This window comes from Aythya marila, assembly GCF_965140915.1.
Source record: "Aythya marila genome assembly, chromosome: 4".
Classification (NCBI taxonomy): domain Eukaryota; kingdom Metazoa; phylum Chordata; class Aves; order Anseriformes; family Anatidae; genus Aythya; species Aythya marila.
Genome location: NC_139045.1, coordinates 74,053,446 through 74,071,149, shown reverse-complemented (window position 1 = coordinate 74,071,149; position 17,704 = coordinate 74,053,446). Strand labels below are relative to the sequence as shown.

General features: G+C 56.6%; 2 protein-coding genes and 1 long non-coding RNA gene across 5 annotated transcripts; 2 read left to right on the top strand and 1 right to left on the bottom strand.

Annotated features, from left to right (window-relative positions):
• The first annotated feature begins 1,062 nt into the window (after nucleotides 1–1,062).
• On the top strand, nucleotides 1,063–5,841 carry MAVS (mitochondrial antiviral signaling protein). The gene is made up of 6 exons (XM_082758719.1): nucleotides 1,063–1,409; nucleotides 2,090–2,264; nucleotides 2,543–2,799; nucleotides 3,137–3,683; nucleotides 3,767–3,903; nucleotides 4,281–5,841. Exons 1-6 carry the CDS (start codon nucleotides 1,293–1,295, stop codon nucleotides 4,875–4,877), a joined length of 1,830 nt encoding a protein of 609 aa, XP_082614845.1. The 5' UTR covers nucleotides 1,063–1,292; the 3' UTR covers nucleotides 4,878–5,841.
• LOC309877420 lies at nucleotides 5,780–8,642 on the bottom strand. The gene is made up of 3 exons (XR_014317357.1): nucleotides 8,372–8,642; nucleotides 8,201–8,283; nucleotides 5,780–5,793 (listed from the first exon to the last, which is right to left on the bottom strand). It is a non-coding gene; the product is annotated as an uncharacterized lncRNA (long non-coding RNA).
• On the top strand, nucleotides 6,830–17,489 carry PANK2 (pantothenate kinase 2). 3 transcript variants are annotated; one of them, XM_082758721.1, is made up of 7 exons: nucleotides 6,830–7,124; nucleotides 10,566–10,918; nucleotides 11,895–12,148; nucleotides 13,095–13,271; nucleotides 13,515–13,638; nucleotides 14,917–15,042; nucleotides 15,515–17,489. In XM_082758721.1, exons 1-7 carry the CDS (start codon nucleotides 6,944–6,946, stop codon nucleotides 15,563–15,565), a joined length of 1,266 nt encoding a protein of 421 aa, XP_082614847.1. In that variant the 5' UTR covers nucleotides 6,830–6,943; the 3' UTR covers nucleotides 15,566–17,489. The 3 variants fall into 3 exon arrangements, with proteins under 3 accessions (XP_082614847.1, XP_082614846.1, XP_082614848.1); XM_082758720.1 differs by lacking the exon at nucleotides 6,830–7,124 and adding an exon at nucleotides 9,574–9,784 and having other exon boundaries at nucleotides 15,515–17,484; XM_082758722.1 differs by lacking the exon at nucleotides 6,830–7,124 and having other exon boundaries at nucleotides 10,638–10,775; nucleotides 15,515–17,475.
• The last annotated feature ends 215 nt before the right edge of the window (nucleotides 17,490–17,704 follow it).

Genomic DNA, 17,704 nt, shown 5'->3' with positions numbered 1-17,704 from the left:
CAAAATGGGGAAAACGAAACATTTTGCTTCCTCCGTGAGCCAAACTTCAACACAAATGTGGACAAAATGTGGGCGAAATGTGTTTTCCCTCCACTGTGAGCCAAACTACAGCCCAAATGGGGACAAAATGTGGAAAACGAAGCGTTTTTTCCTCCACCGTGAGGCAAACTACAGCCGAAATCTGGAGAAAACGTCGAAAATGAAGTGTTTTTCCTTCACCAGGAGGCAAACTACAGCCCAAATGTGAACCCAAAATGTGGATAATGAAGTGTTTCCCCTCCACTGTGAGGCAAACTACAGCCCAAATGGGGACAAAATGTGGCACATGAAGTATTTTTCCTCCCCCATGAGCCAAACTTCAGCCCAAATTTGTACTCCAAATGGGGAAGATGAAACGTTTTGCCTCCACCGTGCGTGAGCCAGATTTCAGCCCAAATGTGCACAAAATGTGGAAAACGAAGCATTTTTCTTCCAGTGTGAGGCAAACTACAGCCGAAATGTGGAGAAAATGTGGAAAATGAAGTGTATTTCCTTCACCATGAGGAAAACTACAGCCCGAATGTGAACCCAAAATGTGGATAATGAAGTGTTTTTCTTCCCGTGAGCCAATCTTCAGTCCAAATTTGGACCCAAAATGGGGAAAATGAAGCATTTCGCCTCCACTGTGAGCCAAACTTCAGCCGGAATGTGGGCACAATGTGGAACATGACGTGTTTTCCCTCCACCGTGAGGCGAACTACAGCACAAATCGAACCCAAAATGCGGAAAACGAAGCGTTTTCCCTGCATTGTGAGGCAAACTAGAGCCCAGAAGTGAACAAAATGAGGAAAACGAGGCGTTTTGCCCAGCCCGAGCTGGGACCTTTTCCGCAAGGCCCGGCCGCCCACAACCGGGCGCGGCCCCGAGGCCTCAGCCCGCGGGGCGGCCCTAGGCCACCTCACAGCCCTCCGCCTATCAGCGCCCGCCTTTCCCTCGACGGACAGGCGTTGCGACCAATGAGAGACGCGAGAAGGGGAAAGTGGGCGGGATTAGCGGCCGGCCGGTGACGCGGCGGCTGTGGCGGCGGCGGGCCGGGAGGGTTGTGAGGTACCGGGAGCGCGTCCCCGACCCTAAATCCCCTCAGAGCTGCCCCGGGAGGCCAGGCTGAGGTGTTTTTTTCCCCAAAAAGCTCCCCGTGCTGCCTCCGTGCTCGGGAGCTGCCTCTCGGTGCCCCCTTCGAGCTCCGCCGGGCGTCGCCAAGCGGGCCCTGCTCCCCCTCGGGCCTCCCTCTCCCCCTCAGGCGCTGAGGCGGGATGGGCTTCGCGGAGGACAAGGTGTACAACCACATCCTGAGGAACATGGCCAAGTTCAAGAACATCCACGTGGCGTCGCTGGTCGATTCCCTCGGCTGCCTCACCGAAGCGGACAGGGTAAGTCGCCGGTGTTAAAACCGGGCACCTCGCCTGGTGTTATAGCACGGGGTGGGGGGGAGGGGGGTGCAGAAGCTTTGTTTCTGTTTATTTGTGGCCAGCAAAGCGAGGGAGGGGGGTGTCACCTTCTGCTCTGCTGTTTTGACCCCCCTTCGTGGTGCTGTGCTCGGCTCTGGGCCCAGCACGGGGAAGTGGAGCTGCTGGAGCAGGGCCTGAGGAGGCCGTGGGGGTGCTCAGGGGCTGGAACAGCTCTGAGAGAGGGGAGTGGTGGGCCTGGGGAAGAGAAACCCCCAGGGAGAGCTCCCAGTGGCCTGCCCGTACCTAAAGGGGGCTGCAGGAATGCTGGGGAGGGACTCTTTGTCGGGGGAGGGCAGTGATAGGACAAGGGGTAACAACTTTAAACTAAAAGAGGGCAGATTTAGGTTAGATACAAGGTAGAAATCCTTCACTATGAGGGTGGTGAGGCCCTGCCCAGGCCGCCCCGAGGAGCTGTGGCTGCCCCAGCCCTGGCAATGCCCAAGGCCAGGCTGGATGGGGCTTTGGGCAACCTGGTCTGGTGGGAGATGTCCCTGCCCATGGCAGGGGCTGGAAATAGCTGGGTTTTAGGGTCCCTTCCAACCCAAACAGTTCTGTGATTCTCCTTCTAAGGCACGCCTTGCCTCTTGGTGTTCTTTGTTCAGGATGAACTTCATACCCGACAGGAGATGCGGGGCAGCAATGCGACCGCCTACAAATTCTATCAGCGCGTGAAGTGCTGCCGGGGCTGGGTGACCGACCTGATCAACGCCCTGCACCAGAACAACGCGGGGCACCTGGCTGAAGAGCTGCAGCAGGTCTACGACCTCTACCGAATCCGTAAGCGGCCTCCCCGCAGCACCTTGCCCTGGTGACGTGCCTGGGGACGGGAGGAGGGCGGCAGGGATCCTTGTTCAAAGCTGCTTGGGGTGGCAGTGGGCTCGGTGTCTCGGCATCCTTGTCCTAAGGGGAGGTGGAAACGGGAATTAAGGGGTGCTGCCGGTTTGGCTGATGTGGGGATGGAGCATGGGTGCGAGAGGGGCTGCCTCAGCCCCACATCCACCCTCTGCCTCCTCGGCTTTTCCGCGCCGCCTCAGCTTTTACCTGCACCTCCTCAGCTTCTCCAAGAGCCTCAGCTCCGCCAGCTGCTCCAAATCCTGCTGCTGCCTCCTTCCCTCCCGATGCCCAGCCTGCTGTCTCTGTCAGTGCCCAGCTGCCATTTTCGGGGCCAAAACCCGCTGCGGACGCCCCGCTGGCCGATCCTCCCCGCTGCACCTCGTCCACTGGGGGCTCTGCTGCCACCAGTGCGAGCCCAGCTGCAAGCAGGGACGTTCCCAGCACCGACCTGGACGCCAGGGCCCCTGTGCAGGAAAAGGTGAGCAGGACAGGGCTGCAAAGATCCCTTTTGGAGCCGAGTTTTGGTGCTTTGGGTGCCACGAGCACGCTCTTGCTGCTGGTTTCTGCTTTGTGCTCGCTGCACCTGGCAGCTTCACCCACCCGGGCACCTTCTGTGCCATTTCCACGCAGAATTTGGGGTAGAATGTGGCTTCTGCTGGTGAGAAGCAGCAAGCTGCACCCTTTTAGCCTCCACTTGGCCCTATAACCGTGCGAGGACGGGCTTTGCTCTTGTTCTGTGCTCCCTGGTGCCCTGTGAGTCCTCAGCCGGGACAAAACGGGGCTGCCCAGCGATTTACCAGCTCCTTTTCTTCCAGCCCCTGGAAAAAACGAGCCCGCAGCCTCCACCACCACCTCTGGCCACAACCTACAGTGGAGCGAGCGATGGGCGCAGCGCTGCGGGGCCGCTCTCGTGCCCGACGGAGGCTGAGGGGGTGGCAGCGGGGCCCCCCGGGGAGCTTCTTCTGTGGGCTGCGCCCCCCGAGCAGGGCCGGGAGTGGCTGAGCCAGCGATCCCCGGTGTGCGTGGCCGACGGCTGCTTCGGGAACTCCAAACACCTGCACCGTGCGGCGCCGGGCTCAGGGCTGGGCACATCCGTCCCGCTCAGGGACCCGCTCAGCGCTCGCGGCGCGGGGCAGCCCAGAAACGAGCCCCAGGAAGACGTTTACATCTCCGCCGAGCTCTCCGCGGAGTTGGCAGAGCCCCCGGGATCGCAGGGGAGGCAGGAGAAGGAGGCTGAGCTCGGCGCTGAGCACGGAGAGGCTCCCAGCAGCCTGGTGGATGTGCGCAGCCCCCTCCTCATCCAGAAGCAGTTCGATGCAGAGCAGAAACTGGCCGGGATGCTGCGAGAACACGAAGGTGGAGGTGAGTTTCCTTCCCAAGCTGGCTGGCGGCGAGCTTCTGGAAGGTCTCCTGGTTAACGCAGCGTCTTGTTCTCTCCCCGTCAGACACTCGGGTGGAAACCACCGCCCCCAGAGACGCTTCCCCATCCCGTGACATCTCCTGGAAGCTTCCTGTGCCAGAGCAAACGCTGCCTGCAGGGAAGGCAGCCAGCAGCACCCCCCCTGTGCCAGCAGAGGAGAAAGTAGGTGACCTTTCGGTGCCTCATTCAGGTCCTTTTAATCTCCCCTGCCTGGGACCTTTTTATTTTTGCTGCAGCGTAAGGCTTTTTGAGCTGGGGGTGAGTTTACTCGGGTTTTTTTCCCCCCTGTCTTCCTTTTCCTGTCCCCAAGCTGTATTTTAGGGCCTGTGTGCAGCCTCGCCTGCTGGCTGTTGCAGCACACACGAGCCCAGCCCGACCCCAACCTCACTGGAACATCCCCCCCTGATTTTGTGGGGCTTCGTTTGGTCAGCTTTGGGGTTTGGGATGGTTTCCCAAATGTTGGGAGGAGAAAGGGAGCCAAGATTCGTTGGTCAGCACCTCCCTGCTCCCCTTTTTCCCCCTTTTGCTGTCTCCCAAAGGTGCTCCCGGCCTCGGCAGCCCCTCTGCAGGGCTCAGCAGTGGGGGGAAGCTCCGTGAGCCCACCTGGGAGGACGTCCTGCCGGGGGAGCTCCGCCACAAGCGTCTGGGCCTCTCCCAACGGCCCGGAGGAGGACGTGGAGCTCAGCAAGCCGGGCGTCCTCCTCTCGCTGCCGGGGGAAAGCCCGCGGGTGGCTTCCGAGGCCACCGATCACCTCGGTTTGAGCAGCGACCCGCTCCTGATGAGCTCAGACAGCTCAGATCCCGGAGAAACGCACGAGGGATCCGCTTCGGGACGTTGTTCCCCGGTTCCTGGAAGAGAAGAAGCGGGGGAAACGCGCTCCTGTTCGCCTCTCAGCTGGAGAACCGAGGAGATCCGCGTGGAGCACAGCCCCAGCGTGCTGCTGAAGGCGAGCAACGAGCTCCAGGACGGAGCTGGCGGCGTGGGCAGCCTCCCAGATTCTCACTCGAGGGGTGGCCGCAGTGTCCCCAGCTCTGGGGACAGCCCCGGGTTTTCCTTGCCCTACCTCGTCCCGGCCGTGGGCATCGCACTCATCTCCGCCGTGGCCTTCCTGGTGTACGCCCGGCTGCAGAAATAGAGGAGGGGAGAGGGAAACGGGGAGCCGGGGCCGCCCTTGGGAGGTTCCTCTTCCCCGCAGGGATTCGTCTGGCACGTCTGAAACCCCGAGGAGACGTCTGAAACCCCGAGGAGCAGCCTTACCCCAAAGGTCCCGTTCCAAATTCGGGTCCCGAATTTCCCGACCGCCCCCAGGGAGCGGCTTGGAGCGCACGGGGATCGTGCTGCGGGGCTTCCAACCGAGCTCAAACCCCAAACCCAATTCAATTCCGCAGCCAAACGCACGAAGTGCCTTCCGAAAAACGATGGGCAGGAAACAAACAGCGGGATTTCGCTCTGACGGGGCTGATTTTGGGGCTGGACGTGAGCTGCGCCCGGTTTTGGATCCGTCAGTGGGTGGCAGAGGGCTTTCAGAGCGCACTTTACGTCCTCTGCCGTGCCGGGGGCTGCTCTCCTCTCAAAAAGGCCGCGGTGAATTCCCAAAGCTCCCCCCAAGCAGGGAGAAGAGCCCGGAATTCCCCGCCAGCAGTGCCCAGCGAAACATTTTGCTCAGCCTTAAGGAATTTTGTCCGTGAGCGCTTCGCACACAGCTCCCCACGGAAGCCGCAGCTTTTAACGCTCGGATTTCCTCTGAATTTGCAGCGGACGCGGAAAATCTTCCCAAATGCAGCACCCGGAGCAGGGCTCTCTTAGCAGAATTCTTCCCTTATTTCCCCAGAACTTCGTCGCGACGTCTCACTCACTTCGTATTTCCGATTGAATCGCTCCTGGGAAGCGGCTGATTCATTTTACTTGATAAAAGCACGAAGTTTTCTCTTTTTTTTTTCATTTTTTTCGGTGTTCGGTGCGACGTGCCGCCGCTCCCACCTCGCCACGTAGCACTTTCAGAGCCTCGGCAGCGGGCGAACCCGCGGGAAGGGGATTGTGCCCTGCGGATCCTTTAAAAAATAAACAACGAGGCGTGTTGTGGAACACGGAATAAAATCCTTTGCCACTTCACAGAACCCTTGAGGTGCCCTGCGCGTAACGGGGGGAAAATCCCAAATTTTGTAGGGCGGGGAAGGGTATGGGGGGGACAGGGGGAAGGGGAACTGAAATAAATCCCAAATCCTGACCCTGTGCCTGCAGGAGCTGGTGCAGGGATGGAGCTGAGCCCCTCTGGGTTCAGCTCCGCTCCCAAACCCTGCTGGTGGGGGGTTCCCGGGTGGCTTTTGGGGAGAATTAGGGAGGTTTTGGGCAAGGTGGCTGGAAGCAGCCCTTTTTGCAGCGTTGGGTGTCCTCTGCGGGGCGCAGCGAGGGCAGGGCAGGCCGCAGGGCTAAGGTCACAGCCGGCCGTGCTGGGGGTGCGCCAGGTAATTAGCAATCAGCCGTTACCCCCTAATTACCCATGGCTAATTACCAATTAGCCCTCAGTCCAGACCCGCCCCCAGTGGGAGTGCCCCCATTTCCCTAGGGGCGGCCCTAAGGGTGTGTGGGGGTGCATGTCGTGACATATTGCGCTCATGTCGTGACAGAAAAGGCAGCCGGAGGGAGAGGCCTCGCTATTTGCATATGCAAATCGTATGCAAAGCAGCCCCCCCCCCGCGGCCCAGCCCAGCCGGGCCTACTGCAGTCTTCCCCTAGGCCCCCGTCTGCGTTGCCATGGTTACCCCGGCTGTCAATCATCCGCGTTATCCCGCCCCAACCGCATTCGCCTCACTCCATTGGCCGACGGCCCTGCCATTCTCCTGCCGAAAGCACGCCATAGGCTAACTCTGTCTCCCATCCCCCGCCCCTCCCCTCCCCGCGCTCCCTCCTCCTATTGGCTCCCCACCCCGCCGCCTCCCATCCCTCTCCCCTCATTGGCCACCGCACCCGTCGCTCCGCTCGGCGGCGGCAGCCGATTGGCCGCCGCCTCACGGCTCCTCCCGCCCCCTTCCCTCGGGGCAGGAGCGAGCGCGGCCGGGCCCTCAGACGGGGGGGGAGGCAGGGCCGGGGCCGCTCGGCGCAGGCGCGCTGCGGGCGGCGGCTGCGGCTGTGGCGGCGGCGACGGCGGCGGCTGAGGGGCGCGGCGGGGCGGGCGGCCCATGGGGAAGGGCCGCGCTGCGGATGGAGCCGCTGCGCAACGGCGGCGGGGCGGAGGACAAGGCCCGGAGGCGGGGAGCGGACGCCGGGCCCCCGAGGCGGTGGAGCGGAGGTGGAGGTGGAGGCGCGGCGGGCGCTGACAGCTCGGCGGCGGCCGGGCCTAGCGGCAGGCAGCGGCGGGACTCGGTCCGCAAGAACCGGCCGCGTGAGTGCGCCTCAGGGGAGGGGGCGGGGCCTGGAGGGGAGGGGGAGGGGTTTAAAGGAAGGGGGAGGGGCCTAAAGGGAGGGGCGGGGCATGGGTGAGAAGGGGGTGTGGCCTAGAGGAGGGGCGGGGCTTAAGGGGAAGGAGGGGTGGGTGGGAGGAGGTGGGCGGGGTTTAAGGGAGGGGGCGTGGTAAAGGGAGGTGGGTGGGGCTATGGGGTTGGGGCGGGGCTAAGGGGGTGCAGGGGGCGCTATGGGGGTGTAATGGGGTTGGGCTGCAGGGACGGGGGGACAGAAGGACAGGGGATAAGGGGACAGGGAGCAGGGGGATGGAAGGACAGGGGGACACAGGCAGGGGACAGAAGGACGGGGGACACAAGGGGACAGAAGGACAGGGGATAAGGGGACAGGGAGCAGGGGGATGGAAGGACAGGGGGACACAGGCAGGGGACAGAAGGACGGGGGACACAAGGGGACAGAAGGACAGGGGATAAGGGGACAGGGGACACAGGCAGGGGACAGAAGGACGGGGGATAAGGGGACAGGGGACGTGGGGTAGGGGGACAGAAGGACAGGGGGAGACACAGGGGAAAGGAGGGGACACAGGGCAGGAGGATAAAGGGCCAGGGAGACAGAAGGACACAGGTGGGGGACAAGAGGACAGAAAGACAGGAGGGCACGGCACACAGACAGGGGGGCAGGGGGGGATACGGGACGAAGGGACACAAGGGACAGCAGCCCACAGGCAGAGCCAGGCAGTGAGGGTTGGAGCAGTGCCCAGTGGGAGCATGGCAATGGGGAGCAGGGGAGCAGAGAAGCGCCACGGCTCAGCAGGGACGTTGTGACAAGCCGGCCCCTGAGCCACACCGCGTGGGCTGGCACGGAGCAGGCGGCAGCCCGGGTTTTGGCAGCAGCCGTGGCCGCTTTCCCGGAGCTGGGGGCCTGCAGGTGCCCGGGGGTGCCCACAGGAGGAGGCAGCGGCACCATAACACGGCTCCTGAAGGACACAGCCCTTGAAGGACACCCCAAACAGAGCCTGAGGCCGGGGCAGCCCGGCCTGAAAGCAGCAATCAGAATTACCGTGCAGCTGAGCCGCTGCAGTCCCCGCATCGTGCGGTGCTTTCCGTGATCTTCTCCTCAGTGCTAAAGGCTTTTTTTTCTGGCTGCTGGAGAAAAGGGAGACTTTTTCTTTGCCAACCACACCGTTACGGCCAAAAAAAAAGCCCCAAAAAGCGGTTTCAAAGCGCTCACCCGCTGCAGAGCCTCCTCAGTGATTGCCTTTGTCATTCACGTGCAGCAAAACCACCTTGGGAAGCGAGTCTGGTGTGGCTGCCTCTAAGGAGATCCCCTGAAGATCCTGGAGATCCCGCTGGGAGCCACAGGATTCCTCCTTAGGGAGCCATCAGCTGCGAAGGAGAGCTCAAAAATGAGGGTGGGTGCGGGTGGAGCCGTGCATTAAGGGATTAAACCCCCCCGCTCTGCTCTTGGGCAGTTTCTGCAAAAGGAGGAATTCCTTTTTAGGGTTGTTGGAGTTTCCTGTGAGGTCTGCGCCTGCGGGCTGGGCTGGGAGGAAGAGGAAGGAGGAGAGAAACCAGCGATACCCAGGCAGCGAGGAGCAGCAGAACGTTGGCTTTGGAACTTCTAGCGTCTTCTTCCGAATAAGAAGCCCTAAAACTCTGCTTCAGCAGCTCCTTTGCAACACAGAATTTAAGCTTTGATGCTTTTAAATGCTTTTTCCTGATTTGGAGTCACGTATGAAACGTGAATTCCCCTTTTCGGAGCTGTGAGACGAGTGGCACTCTGCATTTAATGCTGACAAATGCTGTTTTTTTTCCTTTTCCCCCAGCTCTCCCATTTCCATAGCAGCATAACGCTATTAAAATACGGCATTGAGTGGTTTTTGTCGTTGTGCACTCGGCTAAATCATCAGTCTTCGTTGCTCCATGGGAAAATCTTTTTAGCTGCTAACAGAAGTGCCTCCGAACTCAGGGATCAGCCTGCAATCCTGCCTGTCACATGAAGAAAACCCACCACGGAGACCTTTAACTCATCACCTCTTCCATCCTGGTGCTCTGCAGCTCCTCCAGCTGTGTTTTGGGGGGCTGGAAGCTCCCCACTTCGCTCACAGACTGGATCCAGAGATCTGCCCACTGGAAAAAATGCATGGTTTTGAGACAGAAAGCCACAACTGAACTGTGTGTATGAAAAAGTGCTCACAGGATGCTTCGTGCAGCGCCTGTGCTAAGGGAGGAGAAACTTCCTCAGGCCAAAAGATGAAGAATTTTGTTCTTTTGGAAGAAAATTGCTTTGAAGACGCTGCACCTGCTTTAGCAGGCCTTTCTTTTAGACACCACCGAGAGGCAAAACGCTTCCTGGAAGGTGCTGGGAGACAGCTGAGCCTGCAGATCCCAAATTGGGCCAGGAAAACTGTCTCCGACCGTGATAGACGCTGGAGAAATCAGTATTTGAGGAGAAACAGCAGCTGGTGGTGGCGCCCGGCCAGGAGAGCATCCTCCCCTTGGGTTTTCTGGTTCTCCCCTTGTTTTTTTTTTTTCCCCATCTCACGGAGAGGCTCCACCCTTGCTGTTCCACCTGTTCAGAGCTTTGTGGGCCTGTTACGGGCTTCTCATGTCTCCTTTCATCTCTCTTCACAGAACAGAACAGGTTTTTTTTCCTTTACAGAACACTGAGGGTTTCACCCTGCTGCCACAAGCCCGTGGCTGCGCTTTTCCCTTTGCTCAGGCTCCCCCGTGTCTCGGTGGCTCCCACCTAGCCTTCAGCTCGTTAACACCACTATTAATCCCTTCCAGTTCCCTGCTCCCATCGCAGATTCCATCTCATCGGGGTTTTCTCTTCCTCTTCTCCAAGAAGCTCATTACCTAACGCAGCCGTAACCGCTGCTGGGCCTGCCACCGATGCGTATTTTACACCGAGGGGGGGAATTTGACTAATAAAATAATCCAATTAGACGTTTGTTTTCGCCTCCCTGGGGCATCTTAGATGCCTCGTCTACCCCGGCGTTGCGTGCTGTAATTAGTTACTGTCTGTGCCTTGCTTTGATGGAACAGCACTGGAATTAGCCTCGGCTCTGGCTCCGGCTCAGGACTTCATGGAAAGAAATCGCTGGGGATTAAAATCGGAGCGGCACCCGGCCGGGGCCGTGTCTTTAGGGTGCTGCGGGGATTTGGGGGATTGCAGAGAGGTTTTAGGGGCTCCCAAGCACCAGGTGCCTCAAAGGGGGAGTTAGCTGAGGGCTCTCAGTGCTGACAGCCACGTGCTGACAAAGAGCACACAATTTGTATTTCCCACCAGTTTGGGTAGCTCCAATGGGGCTGTGTTTTGGAGTCCTCAGAGAATTGCATGCATCAATTCAGTCTGTAAGTAGTTTTGGTGTTCCATAGCCCATTTCTTTCTCTTTTATTCTTTTTTTCTCTCCCCTTTCTAGTCTTCCCTTGGTTTGGCCTGGACATCGGAGGCACCTTGGTGAAACTGGTGTATTTTGAACCCAAGGACATCACCGCCGAAGAGGAGAAGGAAGAAGTGGAAAACCTCAAAAGCATCCGAAAGTACCTGACCTCCAACGTAGCCTACGGCTCCACAGGCATTCGGGATGTGCACCTAGAGCTAAAGGACCTTACCCTGTGTGGACGCAAAGGCAATCTGCACTTTATACGCTTTCCTACTCATGACATGCCTGCTTTTATTCAAATGGGAAGCGAAAAGCACTTCTCGAGCCTCCATACTACCTTATGTGCCACGGGAGGTGGAGCGTACAAATTTGAGCAGGACTTTCGCACAGTAGGCATTTTTGGCTTCTCTACACACTTAGGATCTGCTAGCGCCACCCTGGTTGAGCTTCGAGCTAGGAATTGCTTCCAGCCTCTCCCTGCAGACTCCAAACTCCTCTAAATCAGCGTCGGAAGAGCGCGCCTAATTCAACCCAAATTAGCTCAGGGAACTGTGCGGAGCCACGTTCACCTCCCTGAATTCCAACCCCTTTCCTAAAAGTGCATGCAGCCTTCCCACAGCCCTGCAACGACTCGCTGGCTGCCGTGCTGTGTGCCCTTACAAGATTTGCTCTGTTATTAATCCGTGATTGTGCTGATCTCCTGGTGTTTCCTCATCACTGTGTTCACATGCTTAATTCTTTTTTCATATCGTTCCCTAGCTCGTGTGGTTTTGTGTCTAACGCACGTAACCCGGCTGGTTGAGGTTCAGCCCAATTAGGTGGGGAATTAATCAAAAGGAGGTCAGGAGTGGGGGGGATTTGACATCATCGTGTGGCTTCCTTGTAAGATAAAGCCTTGTTTAGGGCTGCAGTACGTGTGTGCTACATTCTTTGTTCAACCAAGCCTCGAAAAATGTACCGAAGAGGGGTTTTGTGCACTCCAGGCAGTGATATAAGCAGAAAACAATCTCAGAACTCTCTTTTTTTTTTTTTTTTTGAGCAGTTAAGCCTCTCTTCATTTTTTTTCTTCCTTTTCACGCTAGTCCTGAGCCCCTGGGCAGTCGATGGGATTCTCTTGGCTTCCAAATCTGCCTCAAATTGCTTGTTTCCCCCTCCTTCGTGCACACGTGCTTCACACCAGGGCAGTTAGCAGCCCGTGCTGGGGGGCGCGCAGCCCTCCTGCCCTCCACACTTCTTTCCCTGCCACCACGAGATGCGGGGATAACTGAAATGAAGACGTTTTCCTAGCCCTGAGCACAAACCCTTTGTGTCCCTCGCTACTTCTCGAATATCCCATCTCTTTCTTTTCCTTTCCCCCCGCGCCAGATGGGTGACCTTCAGCTGCGGAAGCTCGACGAGCTCGACTGCCTTATCAAAGGAGTGCTCTACATCGACTCGGTCGGCTTCAACGGCCACTCGGAGTGCTACTACTTCGAAAACCCCACGGACGCCGAGCGGTGCCAGAAGCTGCCGTTCACCTTGGAGAACCCCTACCCGCTCCTCCTGGTGAACATCGGCTCGGGGGTCAGCATTTTGGCCGTCTACTCGAAAGAGAACTACAAACGGGTAACGGGCACCAGGTGAGCGCTGTGAGAGGGGGGGAGGGAGCCTTATTTTAGGCTCCTAAATGGTTTTTTCTGCGTTGTAGATGGTGTTTTCAGGGCCGAGTTGAGTGTCAGCCTCCAGCTTCTCCTGCAGTCCCTTCTCTGTGCCAATAAAGATCCCTCCTGGAAGAGGGAATCTGAATTTCATGTTTTAATTTCCCTGCTGCAACTTGTGTCCTTAGAGGCTGTTTTCTGAGTTGCCCCGCTGCAGGAATTAAACCCTTTTATTCAGCAGAGATCCCACGTTTCGGTACTAACCCCAACCTGCTCGTGCCCACGGTTAGCTCCAGTCATAGCAGCAGAGATTTGAATCCAAACCCGTGCAAGGTACCTTTTTTTTTGGCGAAGGGCTGCTGGAACAACCGTAACTCCCCAGCCATTGCTGGGCTGCTGCAGTTCTTGGAGATGTGACTCGTGGTGCCAGCAGAGCCAGAGAGCTCCTTGGCTTTAAACTTTTCCACAATTTCTTGAAAATGAGCGATAATAATAATAATAACCCCCCCACAACACAGACCTGACTCCTCTCAGATGTGTTTAGTGGTGTGTTTGCACAGCAGCGTGCACAGGATGTCGTTTTTTCCAGCGTTGTGCATAGCCCTGCCTTAATGCTCCGTGAAGCCCTCAGGACCGCTATTTATTTTGGGATCAGCTCCTCAGAGCGCTGGGAAGAAGGTGGATGTTTGTAAAACAGGAAAGCTGCCTTCTTATTTAGGAACGTGCCCTCTGCAGAAGGCTGTGAGGGCATGGGGTCGCGTACAGGCTGCGGGCCGCTGGAAAGGGGTGGGTTTAAAGAGAAAAGCTCCTCTTTTTGGGATTATTCTCACCAAAAAGAGAAGCAGCAGGAGGGACGGGGCAGCTTGCACGAGCTCCCGTGCCCCTTCAGAAGCCAGGTGGGTGACTTGGGTTCCCTTTTACATCGCAGCCTCGGAGGGGGAACCTTTTTCGGTCTCTGCTGCCTTCTCACCGGTTGCTCCACCTTCGAAGAAGCCCTGGAGATGGCGTCCCACGGGGACAGCACCAAAGTGGACAAATTGGTGCGGGACATCTACGGCGGAGACTACGAGCGCTTTGGACTGCCGGGCTGGGCCGTGGCGTCCAGGTAAGGCTTGGTGGTGTTTTTTTTTTCCCTACAATAACTTCTGCAACGATGAAAAACTGGATTTGTATGTTTTAGGAGATCCACCACTCCTGCTGGTGTTGCACCAGATCTAAATGTCTGACTGTGCTGCTTTTTAAAGCTAGAAATGCTTCCAAATGAATCATTTTAGTTAATGTAGTGATTCCCTTTCTCTTCTGGAGTTCTGATTTAACCAGGCCTTTAACCCCGAGCCTTTCCTTGCAGTTTTGGGAACATGATGAGCAAGGAGAAGCGGGAGTCTGTCAGCAAGGAGGACCTCGCGAAGGCCACCCTGATAACCATCACCAACAACATCGGCTCCATCGCGCGGATGTGCGCCCTCAACGAGGTACTGAGGGAAAACCCACCTCACTGCTGCCCCTCTGCAGCATCCCTTCCGTGCTGCTGTGCCTCTTTCCCTGCATACACTTCATCCAGGTGCATTCGTTCCTGTATTTCTGGACGTTCAGTAAGATGTAATCCGCTCCTTTTGGATTCTTAAATGAATTTTCTTCCTGCCTGCCTGCGTACTTGGGGTTCCCTGGGTTATTTTTACCCCGTTTTACCCCGTTTCCTCGCTCGAGTGCCACCACTTCCGCAGCCGTCACCGTATCTTTGTGCTTTCAGCTTCTTTACAGTGCTGCCTTGTTGCGTTCATGTCAAGCAGCATTGTACAGGGCTATGAAAGAGCAGAGGCTCTTCGCTCGGCTCGGAGCCCGCTCCTCACTCGTTTGCACACCCGATTTATCATCGTTATCTGCTAAAAGCGGGCGAGGTATCTCACAAATAGTCGTGCCCACAAAACATCAGCTGGGTCCTTGCCAACACACGGGGTAATGAAGAGAAGATGGTGAATAGTTCGTTAGAGCAAAGCGTTAATGAGTGTGGGGGTGGAAGGAAGATCCAAAGAAGAAGCATGTGAGCAGTTAGGAGGTGTTCCTGATTCCTCAGTAAGCGGGGGAACTGAAAATTACTTCTCTGTTGGAGAATGAGAATCTTTCCCTTAATCCCTTGTCTCCAGAGAACCATTCTGTGAGGGAAAAGTTTGGTTGAAAATCTGCTTTAAATCTCAACTGGGTCGGTCTCTTCCTCTCATTCAGAATTGTGCTGGTTATGGGTTTTCAGATATTTTTTTTCAGGTTGAAAGCTGTTCGGCTTTCCCTGTGAAAGGCCAGAGGTGGGGGGAGAGAGAGGAGATGGCACGCGCCAAACAGCCCTTCTAAGCAGTTACGGGACCTGATAACAAAACCCCAAGGATTTGGTGAAATCCCTAAGCTCGAGAAGCTGCAGTCACACCTGTAACTCTGCTACCTGTGGCTCCCATCCCCACCCACCAAGGAATTTTTGCTCCTTAGCTGCCAGGAGCAGGCTTTTGGGGTGATGTAAAGTTTCTCTGGATTTAATGGGGAATTTAATGTGGACCAGTGACTTTTGGTTTGCTTTCAAGTTGGTTTGCATCAAGTCCCACTGGAAAATGGATTTGAAAAGCTACACGTGGCCTTCTTGAAAAGCACTCTAGTTTTTTTTTCCTTCTAACTCGAAGGTGGGGCTTTTGTTGCAAGCAGAAAACGACAAATTCAGGCTGAACTCTCCAATCTTTTTCAATCTTTTTCCCTCATTCCTGCAGAACATCAACCGAGTGGTTTTTGTCGGCAATTTCCTGCGGATCAATACGATCTCCATGAGGCTGCTGGCGTACGCCTTGGACTACTGGTCGAAGGGACAGCTGAAAGCTCTCTTCTTGGAACACGAGGTGAAACAACGCTCCAGCTTTATTTTCTCTTACAACGCTCAGGTCTTGGAGCGCTCTGGGAGCAGTCCTGTGGGGTTTGTAGCTGCGGTGCTGGGCGTTGTGCAGCAGGTTCCAGCTGCCTTGTTCCTCCGGGCACCATCGCAGGGTCCCAGCAAGCACACACATTGCTCTGGGAACTACAATAAGAATGATTTACTGCCAAGCTCGTGCTTGCTTGTGAACTTTCATTTTTCTAGACCATTTCCATGACACCACAGCTGGTTCCCTGCAGCTCTACTCCCTCGTAGCAAACAGAATCAGAATTTACTTCCTAATGTACCTACGTCTGGTTATTTCTTCCACCATGCTTTATAAGTTTTTAAAATTGCACCGTTCAGTATTTATTCCTGTTATTCTTCCTCTCGTGTTGGGTGCACGCCCAGGTTTGAGTTATTGATGGCTGTTGGAGTTGTTGCTGTCTGTTTGCTTGCAGGGTTATTTTGGTGCCGTCGGTGCTCTTCTGGAACTCCTGGATTCAGCCTGACTCCCTGCAGCCTCCGGACGTCGGCCCTACAAAATCGGGGCGCTCCCTGGGCCTCGATGCCCTCGTTTGGCTTCGGTGACTTGTTACAACTGGCTGCGTGATCCTGTCAGAGGGCAGGATTGATGTTGCTGACTGTCAGTTGAAGGCAGGCTGTAATTCAGAGCGGGTTTGCTCGCGGGGATGCAGTTGGGTTGAGCGTCTGCAGGGCACGAAGCCGCCGCCATCGAGCGTCCCTCTCCGTGCAGCCTCCCACACACGTTTCATGGTGGTCACGTCGTGCAAAATTTGCTCTTTCCCTTTCCTCAAGATCCCTGTGAGTGCCGGATGTCCCCCTAGTTCCTATTTTATAGAATCCAGCTCAACATTTTCCGTGCTGCGAATGAAACGTCAGGTCCTCGTTCCGCTGTAAATCCTGGGGTTGGGGCAGGGCCTAAAACCCTGGCACCTGAAACCCCTGAGGACCGCTCCTGTCCCCTCCGCACCACGCAGCAGCCTGCCAGCGGGGCTTCATTTCTGTTAGAGCAGCTTCTTACCCTTGTGTAGGGGTTCTCAGAGCTGGAAGGGAAGGTGTAAATCATGTCCTGGCTTCCCAAATCTGCTCAGCTCGGTTCCGCTCGCAGCCTGTGGCGCTCTGCAGACCGGCGCGGTGTTGGCATCGCGTTAGGAGCCCGTGACCTTGAGGCGTGCTGAAAGCAAACGTGAGGGTGAACCAGGTTTCTTCTTTCCCTCTGCTGTCAGACCGGGCTGCACGTAACGACACCAAAGATTTCTTTTCTTTCAGCCACACTTGGGGTCTCTGTAACGCTCCGTTTTATGCTCGTTAATGGCTAAAGTGCTGTGGTTCGGGGGGAGGCTGTTCTTCCCTTCCACGAGTTGTTCTCTCCTCTTTTTTTCTCCGTGCACGCAGCCCCGTGAGCAGCCTGGGAAGCGGCTCGCTGCAGCTTGGAGCCTCTGAAGGTAACAACTCCCAGGCTGGGATTTTGCAGGTTGCTTGCTGCGTACCGAGCAAACGAGCTCTCCGAAGAGCAGAGCTGCTGCTAGCGGCCAACAGTTTAAAACGGGCTGACTGCATCCACGCAGCCTGTACGTTGATCCTCCTTGTTCCTCTGCTTTGCCTTGCCTTGTTTCTTAGAAATTCTTCTCACTTTTAGAGTTCGGCTCTAAAAGGCGCAGGGGCTGTAGCGAGAAGGGCGCTGTTGGCGTTCTCCTTCCCACGCTGCTCGCTTCAGTTGTCCCCGTGGCACCTGCCTCTCGTTTGGGGCTGAAAAGGGGAGAAACGGTCCATTCAGATGTTTTTTTTCCTAGCTTAGATCCTGTGTGAGGCTTCTCTGAAGGCTGTCACGTCAGTTCTGCCAGGAGCAGGCAGCACGAAGCGAGGTATCTCCAAAGCTTGAAGGGCCTGGAACTTCCTGAGTGCATCCCATAATTAAAAAAAGGGGATGGGGAGGATAGGAGAGAAAAACGGGAGAGAAAAAGCTTCAGGAAGCTTTTGTGCCCCTGCAAGTAAGGCCTGGGGGGGGCTTAGCAGCCAGAATTTGCCCCAGGGCTTTTCCAGAGCCCCCTTGGGCGCAGGCAGGGCACCTCCGGGTGCAGAAGGGAATCCTTGCAGGGCCGATGTCTCCAGGAGCAGCCCCGGGGAGCTGAGGGGAGGCAGAAGAAGCCTGGAAAAGATTTGGGGACGCGAGGGGAAGCTGCTGAGAGAGGAGGAAGCTGTGCTGCGAAACAAGATCCTGCCCTGGCACACGTGGAGGGGCCGAGCTCGCGTCCCTCGTGCCGCCCGTGGGTTTGTGTGGGTCCTGCAGGTGCCGCGCTGTGTGCGTCCTTTTGTAAAAGTTCTTTTTTTGTGTTTTTTCTTTGTTTTTTTTTTTCTTGGAATAAAACATTTCAGTTATTTTTGTATACGCCAAACTCCCCCTTGTTGGCTTCTCCTGCTCTTCTGCCCCGCTGCGGAGGGAACGCGCCAGCAGGTACCCAGCGCCCCCACACCGCCTCCTGAAACCAAATCCCCCCAAACCCACCAAAAATCCCTCTGGGGGCGAGGCTGGGGCCGTTTCCCACCCCCCTACAAACACAGCCCCGCTTCCAAAACCTGCTTTTATTTACATTTCAAGTCAAATCACATGCAAAAAAAAAAAAAAA

What these genes read in the sequence shown, in the direction of transcription:
- MAVS (XM_082758719.1), top strand. Translation starts at nt 1,293, where the DNA reads ATGGGCTTCGCGGAGGACAAGGTGTACAACCACATCCTGAGGAACATG. An exon ending in GGGCCCCTGTGCAGGAAAAG is followed by an intron (nt 2,800 to 3,136) that starts GTGAGCAGGACA and finishes CTTTTCTTCCAG; the next exon opens with CCCCTGGAAAAAACGAGCCC. An exon ending in CTGTGCCAGCAGAGGAGAAA is followed by an intron (nt 3,904 to 4,280) that starts GTAGGTGACCTT and finishes TGTCTCCCAAAG; the next exon opens with GTGCTCCCGGCCTCGGCAGC.
- PANK2 (XM_082758721.1), top strand. Translation starts at nt 6,944, where the DNA reads ATGGAGCCGCTGCGCAACGGCGGCGGGGCGGAGGACAAGGCCCGGAGG. An exon ending in GGTCCGCAAGAACCGGCCGC is followed by an intron (nt 7,125 to 10,565) that starts GTGAGTGCGCCT and finishes TCCCCTTTCTAG; the next exon opens with TCTTCCCTTGGTTTGGCCTG. An exon ending in GGATGTGCGCCCTCAACGAG is followed by an intron (nt 13,639 to 14,916) that starts GTACTGAGGGAA and finishes TCATTCCTGCAG; the next exon opens with AACATCAACCGAGTGGTTTT.